Source organism: Squalius cephalus, assembly GCF_949319135.1.
Source record: "Squalius cephalus genome assembly, chromosome: 4".
Classification (NCBI taxonomy): Eukaryota; Metazoa; Chordata; class Actinopteri; order Cypriniformes; family Leuciscidae; genus Squalius; species Squalius cephalus.
The window spans coordinates 10,552,933-10,565,961 of NC_137125.1; the positions used below are offsets into that span (position 1 = coordinate 10,552,933).

Sequence of the window (13,029 nt, forward strand, 5' to 3'; positions counted from 1 at the left end):
ACAATAAATGGATTGTAAAACTAAACATTTATTATTATACTAAAAAATTATTTTCAGGAACAGATCATTTAATTTCTAAGTAAGTTGATATACATTTTTGATGTAAACTCTTGCCAATGTTTTAAGGGTGCAAAGTAAATGTTTATAATGTGTTAATCAAACATAACGTAGCCTATTTAACATACTGGAGACATGCATCGACTCTTTAGTTTTGTCGACTGTAGGCTATAGCCTTGTTTCAGTAGTTCAGCTCACACAGGCCTATGCTACGGTTCTCGAGTCAAGAACTGGTTGGTGCAGCAGTTCTCGGATCACCAGTACAGAACCGAGAACTGTTTCTTTCGGACACGGAGAACCGATGAGCTGGAGAGACTGCGCGTGCGTGATCGCGCCGTCTCTGAACCGAACTTTCTTTTGGCCAACTGATGCTGTGCTGATACATGAGCACGGGTGAACCAAGGACTTGAATGAGGGGCCGAATTCGGCGAAATGTTGCCTAAGTTTATTTAATTACAAATAAAATAAAATTGATGAAGACCAGAGGCCTGTTGCACAAAAGTAGAATTAAGACATCCGGGATAAATGACTCAGCTGAGCTCAATGAAGCCAAAACATGTGCGTCCAGGCTTAATTGGTTGCACAAAGACCAAGCCAGGATGAGCAGACACAGATTCATTAAGCCAGGTGAAACCAATCCTGGATAGGTGCGCGCTCACGGCTCACTCAAATAGACCCCGCCACAGATCACAGATTAACTGATTTACCATGGCAACTAGAGCTGCGTACTTTTCCCCGTCGGAAGCACAAATCCTCATGGAGGCATACAAGGAGGTAAAAGATATAATTAAGAAGAAAGGCAACACCGCCACAGTGATAAAGCAAAGAGAAAAAGCGTGGCAAAGTATTGCAGACTGCCTGAATGCGTAAGTAGTGCACAATTACACACTCACCGCTCCGCTGAAACATCACAATTACAATTCAAATATTTAATTCACATCTCCAAAAACGCAGTTGTACTGTAATTATGAAACGGTTAAATTTCAAGAGATTTTTTCTTATTATATTGACAGATTTTTAATTTTTTGCTTGTTTTAAGCACACATTTACTTAAAGTTTATATTTTTTGTCTAAACTATACTTATTTTGCTAGGTCATTTAGCAAATCAAGAAAATACATCATTATTTAAGATTTTTTTTTGTTGATATTTTTACTGAAAACAAGACAAAAATACCAAGTCATTTTTGTGTGTGTGTGTGTGTGTGTGTGTGTGTGTGTGTGTGTGTGTGTGTGTGTGTGTGTGTGTGCGTGCGTGTGCGTGTGATGTAGATTAAACATGAACGGGCCAAAACGGACATGGCAGCAGGTCAAAATCAAATACAAGAACATTCTGCAGAATGGTATGGTCCCTGACTAATATTTAACAAAGCACAAGCATATATTGTACCCAGAAGGTGCCTGCTCACACATTGTCTGTACTGTTTTAGCAGTGAAAAAGAATACCCACAGACAAGGCACGGGTGGTGGGTCACCAAAGGCTGACCTTACCCCAGCAGAGGACATGGCCTTGGAGCTAAATAAAGGCAGGCCCGTCTTAGAGGGGATCCCTGGGGGGAAAGAGACGAGCATAGGTTCCTCCCAAGATGCCACCCGCTTCATTCAAGGTATGTCCTTCCATCTCTACATGGGATACAACCACATTCATATTTAATCAATTTGGACTGTCTGACTTTGGTTTACCTATTGCCTTGCAGTGTCTGGCAGCACTGTGTTCCTGTTAGAGCCACCAGCACAAGCACCAGACGATGCTGATCCAGTGAGTACTCCATCAAAGGCATACTGTAGGCCTGGCATGTCTTGTCTACTAGCTTCAATATGAATCCGATTAAATGTGATAGGGTGAAAGCCCCAGTGCAGCAGCAACAGCACATGATGGAGACGATGATGAGGAGGAGACCATCTCTCTGGATTCCAGAAGGCATGAGGTATCATGTTAAGACTGTGAAAGTACTATTTACTCTACAATGGTGAGGAGTCCTCATCAAAATCAAAAAATCTAATTTCTTTTACAGGACCCAGATGCTATACAGTGGGAAAACCAGCCTGGCAACATAGTACGTATTAATAAAAGGACACCACATCCTGCCAAATTCCAGCTGCGCTAATTGTATTGTGTTCACAGAGCTCACAAGCTATCAGAAAGTTGTATGGCAACCACCTCCGGCGCCAAATAGAACTGGCTGACATAGACGTTCAGTACAAGAAGAAAAAGATGGAAAATCTTGCACTGGAGTCCGAAATAAAAAAGAGGACAATTAGGAAACTGGACCTTGAAATAAAAAAACTTGAGAGGGAGGTGAGATATGCCTTCAATGTACACTGTATGCTAACTGTAACACAAATGTATTAATCATTATTTTTCTTTCCTCCCCCAGCTCCAAGAAGATGACACAGCTCAAAATAAAAATTAGGTATATTCTCGTAAAGTCAAGTGAGCCATGACATATGAGCTCTTATTGTGAGCACACAGGACGGTGGCATCTTTCTAAGGTTTTTTTTATTTTCCCAGCAATCAGTACAACCAAGTCATCGTTATAAGGCACCGGCCTCTTTTGCCCACCCCCCCAGCACCAGGTGTGGCCACTAGCCTATATGAAGGCCCAAAATTGTGTGTTCCTTTCTGCTCTGACAATGGCATGCCCATTCTTGCGAGATGTGGTGGATGAAGAAGCACTTGTGCTGAGGAGAGCCTTCAGGCGAGAAAGGGTCTTCAGGGACCGGTTGGACCCACTGGCCTTCCCTGATGACCATCTATATGAAAGATACAGGTTTTCTGCAGATGGCATCAGGTATCTATGCAGACTACTGGGTCCCAGGATTAAGCACCGCACTGCACGGAGCCATGCATTGAGTGTGGAGCAAATGGTTTGTGTGGCCTTGCGCTTTTTTGCTAGTGGAGCCTTCCTGTACTCAGTGGGGGATGCAGAACAGCTGAACAAGGCCACAATTTGCCGCACAATAAGGAGTGTGTGTCTGGCTATCAAAGCATTAGCAGATGTCTTCATCTCCTTCCCTGGCCACAGAAGACTCTGTGACATCAAAGAGGAGTTCTATAGGATTGCAGGTAAGAGGATCTACAAATTACAGGACAACTGTTAACACATAGTAGGATACTCATTACTTTGTGTGACAGGTTTCCCCAATGTCATTGGTGCAGTGGACTGCACACACATAAGGATAAAAGCCCCCTCAGGTGCCCATGAGGCCGATTTTGTGAATAGGAAATCCTTTCACAGCATTAATGTTCAGGTGAACATAACTTTTTGATATTGTCCATTGACGAACACTCTGCATTGCCAGTGATGTGCATTGATTGGTGTAATATTCCTCATCTTATGATTTCAGATGGTCTGCAATGCTGACTGTGTGATCAGCAATGTTGTGGCAAAATGGCCTGGCTCAGTCCATGACTCCAGAATCTTTCGGGCCTCTGAAATCTATCAGTGCCTATCACAAGGTAAGCCACACAACCCCTATTTATAACCATCATGGCTGTGTCAAGAATATCACTGTGTTTATGAGGTAGTAATGATGAGATTTTGTGTTGACAGGTGAATTCTCTGGTGTGTTGCTGGGAGACAGGGGGTATGGCTGCCAGCCTTTTCTCCTGACACCTTTCACAGACCCCCAGGAAGCACAGCAGGCCTACAACCATGCCCATGCCAGGACCAGGGCCAGAGTTGAAATGACCTTTGGCCTCCTGAAGGCACGCTTTCACTGCCTTCACAAATTAAGGGTCAGCCCTGTTAGGGCATGTGATATTACTGTGGCTTGTGCTGTCCTCCACAATGTGGCCTGCCTGAGGAAGGAGAGGGCCCCCAGAGTGCCACCAGCCATGGACTGGGACAATCCGGCAATCTTCCCTGATGACGACAGTGGTCAGCTGCTGAGGGACCAATATGTGTTGAATTATTTTAGTTAGTATGTGTGCTTTCAATTTTGGTTAAATATGTCCTGCGGTGGCAGAGGAATTTGGGTTTTTTGGGGTTCGTTTTTTTACGAATTTGGCCTCTTATGATGTTTGTGCGGTATACTGTGTGTAATACAAGGCTGCAGGGAGGCTACTGCATCCATTCATTTGTCTGTTCAGTTGATGTGTGGATTTGTCCTGCATTTATTTTAGTGTGCAGACATGCAGGGTGTGTTATATACAGACCTTTGAATGTGTATGTATCATTTTGTATAATATGCTTTGATTCTGTGCTTTCCATCTTGTAGAGTCACTGTGACTTCAGTTTCGAAAGGAGCTGATGGTTTACCTGCTTTGTTTTGTCCTTATTCAATAAAGGAACATAATGTTACACATTGTGTTTTTATATTCATATGGAATGTGTATTTGTGTATTTGTTTATATGACAGAGTACTAGGGCCACACTGAGGAAAAAGGATAAAGTCATAAATTTATGAGGCTGGTTCTTTCTGCAGAAAAGCTACATATTCTTTTTACAGTTTTGATACTTATGACAATGTGATACTTAATATTCTGGCACATCAGCATGTCTTTGTTTATGAAACCATACTGAAGTACAATTTCACGAAATGCCCCACATCTGTCATTTTAACAACTGTCCTCCTTTAAAACAACTGGTTACAATATTATGACTTGTCTTTTTTTCCCCTCTGTGGCCCTAATATTCTATCATTTTATATATAGCCTTATAGTCTATGGGAAACTGTAAATTATCTAATGATAGCAACATCATCTAAAAATCATTATTTATCCAAAATGATTGAAATTAATGATCACAAACGTTTAAATAATGACAGTGGGTCTAGTTATATGTGATAACAATGTATAGTGAGCAGTGAAATAACTATTGGTTTCCATTTGTGGTGACTGCTGACTGACATTAGGGATGAGATTAAATAGATCCTGGAATTTAGCCTGGTCTGGAGCAGGCTAGCTCCACAGAATAAGTCTCCATGGTAATTTATACCATAACATATCCTCCTGCCCCCTATCCAGCTTTAGTGCAACCGGATTACGGATCAATTGAGCCAGGATCACCAAGATATCCTGGCTTAATCCCTTATCCTAGTTTTGTGCAACAGGCCCCAGTTTATTCACTTTAGATCTTTAAGACATGTAAAACATCCGCGTTTGTGCATCGCCTTAGGCCTACTACAGGGTTCATTTTCAAAACGTAAATATAAGAAACTTATCCAAGATGATTATGACGACGATGAGTACTCTTATGTAACTGAAGTTATGATACAAGCCTTTATTTGAATGTATATTTATCCGCCGGGACGATAGAATTGACTTCATTACGTGATGACGTAAAAGAACCGGTGAACCGTTTTTTTGAACCGGTTCATTGAAACGAACTGTCTGAAAGAACCGGTTCGCGGAAAAGAACCGGACTTCCCATCGGTTGTGGGAGACACCCTCTAATTTATAAGGTGGTTCAGAAGCATACTCTTATATTTCATTCAGTTTAACACCTCAAAATTACAATTGTCATCAGAGAAAAACAGTTTGAAACAGTTCCTGTTCAACATACCTGTCATTTACCATGTCATCAGAGAAAAACAGTTTGAAACAGTTCCTGTTTAACATACCTGTCATTTACCATGTCATCAGAGAAAAACAGTTTGAAACAGTTCCTGTTTAACATACCTGTCATTTACCATGTCATCAGAGAAAAACAGTTTGAAGAGACTTGTGTGAAAGTTTGAGTCAGCAGGAGCAACTAGGGCTGCTCAATTTAGTGGAACAATCTAATTGCAATATTTCTGGTTAAAATTGCCATTTGCAATTTAATATTCACAAAAACAAAAAAAATGATAAAGAACACCAGGTTTGTTGTGGCTACTTGTAGGGCTGCACAAATATTTGGTATATATTTAAAATGTTCAAATATTTAAAACATTTAAAAGGGTCATGAACTGGCTTTTTAATTTTTTTATATTGTTGTCTGAGGTCAACTTATGACTTTCGCTTGGTTTTTACATTCAAAAACATCAAAATGAATAAGTAATAGGCTATTTTCTACCCTAGTTTTGAGCCTAGCTCAAAAACGCTCGGTTTTTATGGGCGTGTCATTATGGGCATTGAAGACTTGGAAGTAAACGCCCACTGCTGTGAGTGGATAACAGTTTTGCAATGCGCGAATCGGTGGGCGGGGCTAAACCGGCCGTGTTGAAGTAGGCGTTGATCTTCTTCTGCAGGGGTGGTGTTTTATCCTCTTTGTCGTCATAGTTCCCCACTTTGAAAAACGAGTCGTTTGCTGAGCCTGGTGTCAATAAAAGCTTTTATTGGACTAACAAGGACGTTTTCAGTTCTGAAACTTACAGGATATTCTTATAATATGATGACCCCTTATATGTCAAAAGCTCAAGGAAAATTTGATTTCTCAGTTCATCACCCCTTTAAAAAATATTTATTGCTATAATAAGAACATTATTTCATTATTAAACATAAAAAGACAGTATTTAAGAATAATATAGTAATTCAAATAAGAATAATTTTACTTTACAGAACTTATTTTATGGGGAAAATGCAGGCGTCCTATAACTACACTGAACAAAATAAACGCAACACTTTTGTTTTTGCCCCCATTTTTCATGAGCTGAACTCAAAGTTCTGAGACTTTTTCTATGTACACAAAAGGCCTATTTCTCTCAAATATTTTTCACAAATCTGTCTAAATCTGTATTAGTGAGCACTTCTCCTTTGCAGAGATAATCCATCCACCTCACAGGTGTGGCATGTCAAGATGCTGATTAGACAGCATGATTATTGCACAGGTGAAAACATCCCAGTTCTTGCATGGCCAGCATACTCACCCCTGGTTCACACAGGACGCCGAAGCGACGCGGAAGCGGCGCGGAACGGAGGCCGCTTCCTTTCGGCGCCCATGTTAACCTATGGTGTCGTTCACACCAGACGCGGTGCGCCGCGGCGCGTCGCGGCCGGCCCGCGCCGTGAAGCGCCAGTTTCGGCGTCTGGTCTATTTTTTGCGCGAGCCGCGAGTGATCCGCGTCCATTCCGGCAGGAAGTCACACCAAGAAACACGAGACATCCGGTCAATTGTCAAAATATAAGCAATTTTCAAATTAAAATACCGCGAGTATTAACAAAAAGTATTAATACAAGAAGTGTACAAACCTCTTGGTTACAGAAACATGGTGTATTCATTTTATGAGGTTATTTACTTACCCATGATGTAAAAAAATAGCTCTGAATAAACAACAACTGAGCAGAAGCGCTTGTCGACCGCCGCGGAGAATACACGTCTAGTGTGAACAGGCAGGCGCCGGACCGCGCGTGATTTTCCGTTCCGCACCGCTTTCGCATCCGGTGTGAACCAGGCGTCACTGGACATGTCACCCATTGAGCATGTTTGGGATGCTCTGGATCGATTTATATGACAGCGTTTTCCAGGTCCTGCCAATATCCAGCAACTTCTAACAGCCATTGAAGAGGAGTGGACCAACATTCCACAGGCCACAATCAACAACCTTATCAATCTATGTGAAGGAGATGTGTTGCACTGCGTGAGGCAAATGGTGGTCACACCAGATACTGACAGGTTTTCGGACCTTTCGGGTTTTTGGGTGACTTTTATTGTGGCCAGCCGAAGGCACACCTGTGCAATAATCATGTTGTCTAATCAGCATCTTGATATGCCACACCTGTGATGTGGATTTTCTTTATGGTAATGCCACTACCATGCTGCATTCCTCCTCTTGTCTTGTATATAGCCAGGTAAGAGGAGAAAAGTTGTTAGTTTTGTGAAAGGAAAGCAGGGGCTGCATTTGAAACCGCATACTCACTGAGTAGGTACTTCATTTCAATAAGTACTTACTTAACGAGCGCTAAAAGAGTAGGTACTTTATAGCCTGATCTTGATAAGTATGAATGCGAGCTGTACATCATCCGCCATGTTGACATTATCATGTGACTATCTGTAAATATCTTGATATTGAAGAAAGTTGCTCATTTAGTGTCTTGCTGAAGAAACAGCTGTTGATTTATTTTGTGAATACATTTAGGGTTGATTTAAGTTGTTATATTTTAAACCCTACTAAAGCCAATTTCACACTACATGATTTTAAAGGGGTGATGAACTGAGAAATCAAATTTTTCTTGAGCTTTTGACATATAAGAGGTCATCATACTATAAAAATATCCTGTAAGTTTCAGAACTGAAAACTTCCTTGTTAGTCCAATAAAAGCTTTTATTGACACCAGGCACAGCGAACGACAGGTTTTTCAAAGTGGGGATCAATGACGTCAAAGGGTATCAAACCCCGCCTCCGCAGGAGAAGATCAACGCCTACTTCAACACTGCCTGTTTAGCCCCGCCCATCGATTCGCACATTACATGAAACTCATTATAATATGCAAAACTGTAATCCAATCATAGCAGTGGGCGTTTACTTCCAAGTCCTCAATGCGGCATGCCCATAAAAACCGAGCGTTTCAGGAGCTAGCCTCAAAACCAGGGTAGAAAATAGCCTATTACTTATTCATTTTGGTGTTTTTGAATGTAAAAACCAAGCGAACGTCATAAGTCGACCTCAGACAACAATATAAAAAATATAAAAAAGCCAGTTCATGACCCCTTTAAGCCAGATTTAAGCCCGATTTGCAAATTGTTGAGCTCGCCGACAGGTCGGGGTGTTGTCGCGTGCAAATCGTGGGGGATTAGCGGGCGATGAACGCTCGCCAATCTGTTAGTATGAAAGAGACAACAACGCATCAAAGACGCTCGCAGACGCGTAGCCGAGCCCAGAAAAATATCTTGCATGCTAGATATCTGGAGCTGTCGGCCGACTCGATAGCCTGTGGTGTCACGTGTTGCGACGAGCAACAGCCAATGATCAGCTTGTTATGACATTACAAAAGCCCTTTGTAACCATCGTTGCCAAACCACAACAGACAGCTGCTTTTTCATTAAAATGTTTTACTCACTTCCAACTCTCTCTGACAGACAATCCCTGCTGCCCGCATGCGCTTATCCATCCTTTCACCCATATTCTTTTTTTTTTTTTTTCGGGGTTCTAAACAGATCATTGTGCAAACAATAGGCCTATATGCATATATATGTATGTATATATGTGTGTGTGTGTATACAGTGCAATGCATAAGTTAATACACCCATGCTAAAGTTGACTAAAAAGAGGAATAAAAAATCATATTTTGGAAATTGAACTTAATGCCTTAATTTAAAAAATTAGGAAAAATCCAACCTTTTAGGACACCAATTTTCTTTGTGAATGAATAATGTATCGTAAATAAATAAATGTTCTTCCTTAAAATACATGGTGCATAAGTGTGTACACCCCTATGTTAAATTCCCATAGAGGCAGGCAGATCAAAGCTAGTTTGATTTGCATTGAGAGATGATCTTATGGAAAGTACCCCATGCCAATCTCTAGGTATGGTGAATGCTATGTGATGTCAGAATTGGTGTGACGGTTATGACATGAGTCAAATGACAAAACTCATCCGCACCAACGTTTTTTGACCAAATTTCAAAGCCGCACCCGCCCGCCATCCGCTGATTGTTTTGCGGTCTATGGACGATGCAATGCTCTGCTGATGCGAGCCGCAAGAAAGCCATTGTCTGTTCAAGAAAGGATGCAGCAAAGATATTTAATGCTAATGTATGAGGCATAGGCCTACGCTGAGTTTCATTTATTTACGATGAGATGCGCTCTAGTTCACAATACAATGCAAGTGAATGCGGCGCACTGGCGCCTCCATGTCACGGTTATTATATTGTCTATTTGATTTTTATTTATTAAATACATGCAATTGGTTGATGAAACATTTATTAAAATTAAGATACAATTTGTACAAAACGAAATTCGCTTTAAAGAAATGCTTTCTACAAAGCAAAACTTAATGAAGTGGTAAAAATCATGTCTGAATATACACCCAATACATTGTGCATCTTATGATCCTATCTTTTATTACAATTGGTTTTGAGCTAAAATGTAATACACATCATAGGCTATATACACACTGTATATGTTTCTTTTATCAAACATGTTTGGGGCCAGTCAAGGGGTAATTAATCAGTTATCGGTAATGATACGTTGTTTATTATTGCAAATGTTTATTGCTAATGTTTATTATTGCAAATGTTTTTCATTTGTTTAACAAATCTCATAATGATGGCAGGCTATAGTCATAGCTTTTATTTCTATCTCAGATGATTGGCGGTCGGTCAGGGGGTACTTGGCAAAGAATCAAATACAGTTGGAAACGATGTAGACCAATAATAACACACAGACTGTCAACAATTGTTTTTAATTAGTATTTAAACATTCTCTATGATAAAAAATATTTGAGTTCTAATGACGGTGTTCAACTATAACCGTCACACCCCTAATATATATATATATAAAATATATATTTTTTTTTTTACCGCCAATTTTGTCCCGCTGTCCATTTTCAAATAGACAATGTGAATGGCATTGGAATGCGCCATTTCCCATTCCACTTCTTGCGCATGTTTTCGTGACAAAATGTGGTTTTGGGACCGGATAGAGTCGTTGGGTGACAGAGTTGTTGTCAGCTCGTGTAGTGTGTAACCCCCTGTTGCAGAAGATTTACGTAGTGTCACGTAGTGTGAACACCACAACGACTTCAAGACTCCAGAGCAAGTCATGTAGTCTAAACAGCACAGCGATCTGCCGACGTTTAAAGTTGTGTAGTGTGAACTAGGCTTATTGTGACCCAGTTTTATCCTAAATTATATTATTTTTATTACAAAAACCCAAAATCTTCATCTCTTGAATATGTTGTTAATTTCTTTATTTTATCCAGAATTTTTCACCCACAAGCAAAAGTGGCTTAAATCTCCTTTATGTTTCCCGTTTTTTCTTGTTGAATTTACCTCCCTCAGGCTTATAAAATAACAAATAACAACAAAAAAAGCTTCTTTTTTTTCATGTATTTTGATGAATTATTTAAAGGTAATTAACCTTGTCATTTTTCTTTTGTTCTGTGTATAAAATCTCATATTATGATTTATGCAAACCCATTATATTTGTTATTTAATTTTTTTTGTCATTATGATTGTTCATTGTTAAATATACAATTGTGGTATCTTTCTCTGATCTTGTATGTAACTAAGTTTGGCAATGAAAAAAATGATATGAGCGACAGGTGCACTGACACCTCTCAACATCAGTAACTCGACAGCCCTACCTAGAATGGTTTTCCACAGCAATACACTTGATTTGATTAAATGGTTTTGTAGAGGGTAGGAAAGATGAGCTGCAGACTGAGGAGGAGCCGACAGCAGCTGTGCCAGAATCAGGCATGGAAACTGGTAACGATTAATCAGTCACTTTACTTTAGAGAAAGTTAAAAGTGAAACATTGTTTATCCCAATGCTCCTAATGATCTTAATGAAAGGATTTTGACAGATGAACACTGAGAATTATATACAGTTCGATGCCATGGTGTGTTAATGAACTTAGACTAAAGTCATTCATGTATTGTTTTAACTTAGGATCTCATACATCATTTTGACTATGTCAAAAAATATAAATTATTTATATTAAATATTTTTTTACCTCACTATAATATAACTCTTTTGTATGAATCATGATAGATCTTATAGCAATCCCACTGATCTGTTATTAATACATTTTCTTCAATGGAATTGGTCTACAATTTGAAATATGCAGCACTTGATGAATTAGTTGTTTGAAGCTGATTTGCAATAAGTTATGTGCTGTATCTGTTCTTTTGCATCACGGATGATTCAGGGAGGAGAGAGGACGAGTTAGTTGACGATAGTCCTATAGTGGAAGAACCCAGCTAGGGTTGCCACCCGTCCCTTAAAATACGGAATCGTCCCGTATTTGAGAATAAAATAGCGCGTCCGTGATTGGTTTGTTTCAGGGTCACGGCCAATCAGAGTCAGAGGAGGGCGGGTTGGCACTCAGAGAGTGAGTAGGGGGAGGCTGCAGACCTGGAGCCGGTAGATCTATGCCCCAGCAGTTTTACGCCCCTGCTGTTCCAGATGCGTCCAGTAGGGGGAGACTGTACAGCGACACGAATTGAGGTATATTAAATAATCTAAGTTATTGTTGTTTAGCAATGATGCAACATTTATTATTTATAAACGATTAGCTTGATAGAGCAAAAAGTTCTGGACGGTCAGGTTGATGTTCTGTCTGGCTTAAACTTAGCAAAGCACGTGTAAGTTTAGCTGCCCTAGTCTTCTCTACTCACTTTCAAAAAAAATTTTTTTTTTTAATTTTCTTTTGTTGCCTGTCTTTATCTTGCGTGAGATGGCCTCTTCTGGTAAGACTATGTTTACTCCTTTCTGGTTTGAGTTGTTTCTTATAAATGAGATGATCTAACTATCTAATTTATATCTAAATATAAATTTTTTCTTAAAATAGCTTACTGAACTGGACTAAAATGTAGGCTGTGTGCACTTAATGTGGGATTTATCATACTCTGTCTTTACCAAATTCTCTTTAACTTGCATCCCATAAAGGTGTGTGTTTGCTTTAACTACTTAAGGAAATGAAAATATATCTCTCTCTCTCTCTCTCTCTCTCTCTCTCTCTAAACTTGTATAAATTATAATAAACACCCATCTCTTTTTTTAACTGCATTCCAAACCAATAGCTTCTCTAGTAAATAAATGACTTACAGAGACATACATGGACATGTTATTAATGTCATTTTCAATTTTCTCTGCACAGTCCATCATCAGTGGCCAAAAGAAATCAAAGTGTCTTGACACTTTTTCCAAAAGTGTTCCACCAACAAGTGCCTGTGCCGTTGTACTGTGAAGATCAGGAGCAAATTGATGCAATCCACACTCACCTGACATAAATTCTGGGCAGCACACCCACACACACTGTGACAATATCAAATTCACTCATATCAAACATTCATTTTTTAATGTTAAATTTTTTTTTTTTTAATGAAATACCCACAGTATTATTATGTAATACACAGATATGAAACTCAAATTAAAAAGGCAGTT

At 39.7% G+C, this 13,029-nt stretch overlaps 2 protein-coding genes across 4 annotated transcripts; both read left to right on the forward strand.

Annotated features, from left to right (window-relative positions):
* Nucleotides 1-1,299: 1,299 nt before the first annotated feature.
* On the forward strand, nucleotides 1,300-2,469 carry LOC307156974 (uncharacterized protein; the record flags this gene model as incomplete). Its single annotated transcript, XM_079868702.1, has 7 exons — nucleotides 1,300-1,398; nucleotides 1,486-1,662; nucleotides 1,753-1,814; nucleotides 1,897-1,983; nucleotides 2,071-2,112; nucleotides 2,181-2,354; nucleotides 2,434-2,469. The coding sequence occupies exons 1-7, from the start codon at nucleotides 1,335-1,337 to the stop codon at nucleotides 2,467-2,469; spliced, it is 642 nt and encodes a 213-aa protein (XP_079724828.1). The 5' UTR covers nucleotides 1,300-1,334.
* On the forward strand, nucleotides 2,268-4,148 carry LOC307156842 (putative nuclease HARBI1). Of its 3 annotated transcripts, XM_079868523.1 has the most exons (6): nucleotides 2,268-2,354; nucleotides 2,434-2,469; nucleotides 2,568-3,122; nucleotides 3,192-3,307; nucleotides 3,404-3,515; nucleotides 3,610-4,148. In XM_079868523.1, the coding sequence occupies exons 3-6, from the start codon at nucleotides 2,651-2,653 to the stop codon at nucleotides 3,978-3,980; spliced, it is 1,071 nt and encodes a 356-aa protein (XP_079724649.1). In that variant the 5' UTR covers nucleotides 2,268-2,354; nucleotides 2,434-2,469; nucleotides 2,568-2,650; the 3' UTR covers nucleotides 3,981-4,148. The 3 variants fall into 3 exon arrangements, with proteins under 3 accessions (XP_079724649.1, XP_079724647.1, XP_079724648.1); XM_079868521.1 differs by having other exon boundaries at nucleotides 2,268-2,469; XM_079868522.1 differs by having other exon boundaries at nucleotides 2,268-3,122.
* The last annotated feature ends 8,881 nt before the right edge of the window (nucleotides 4,149-13,029 follow it).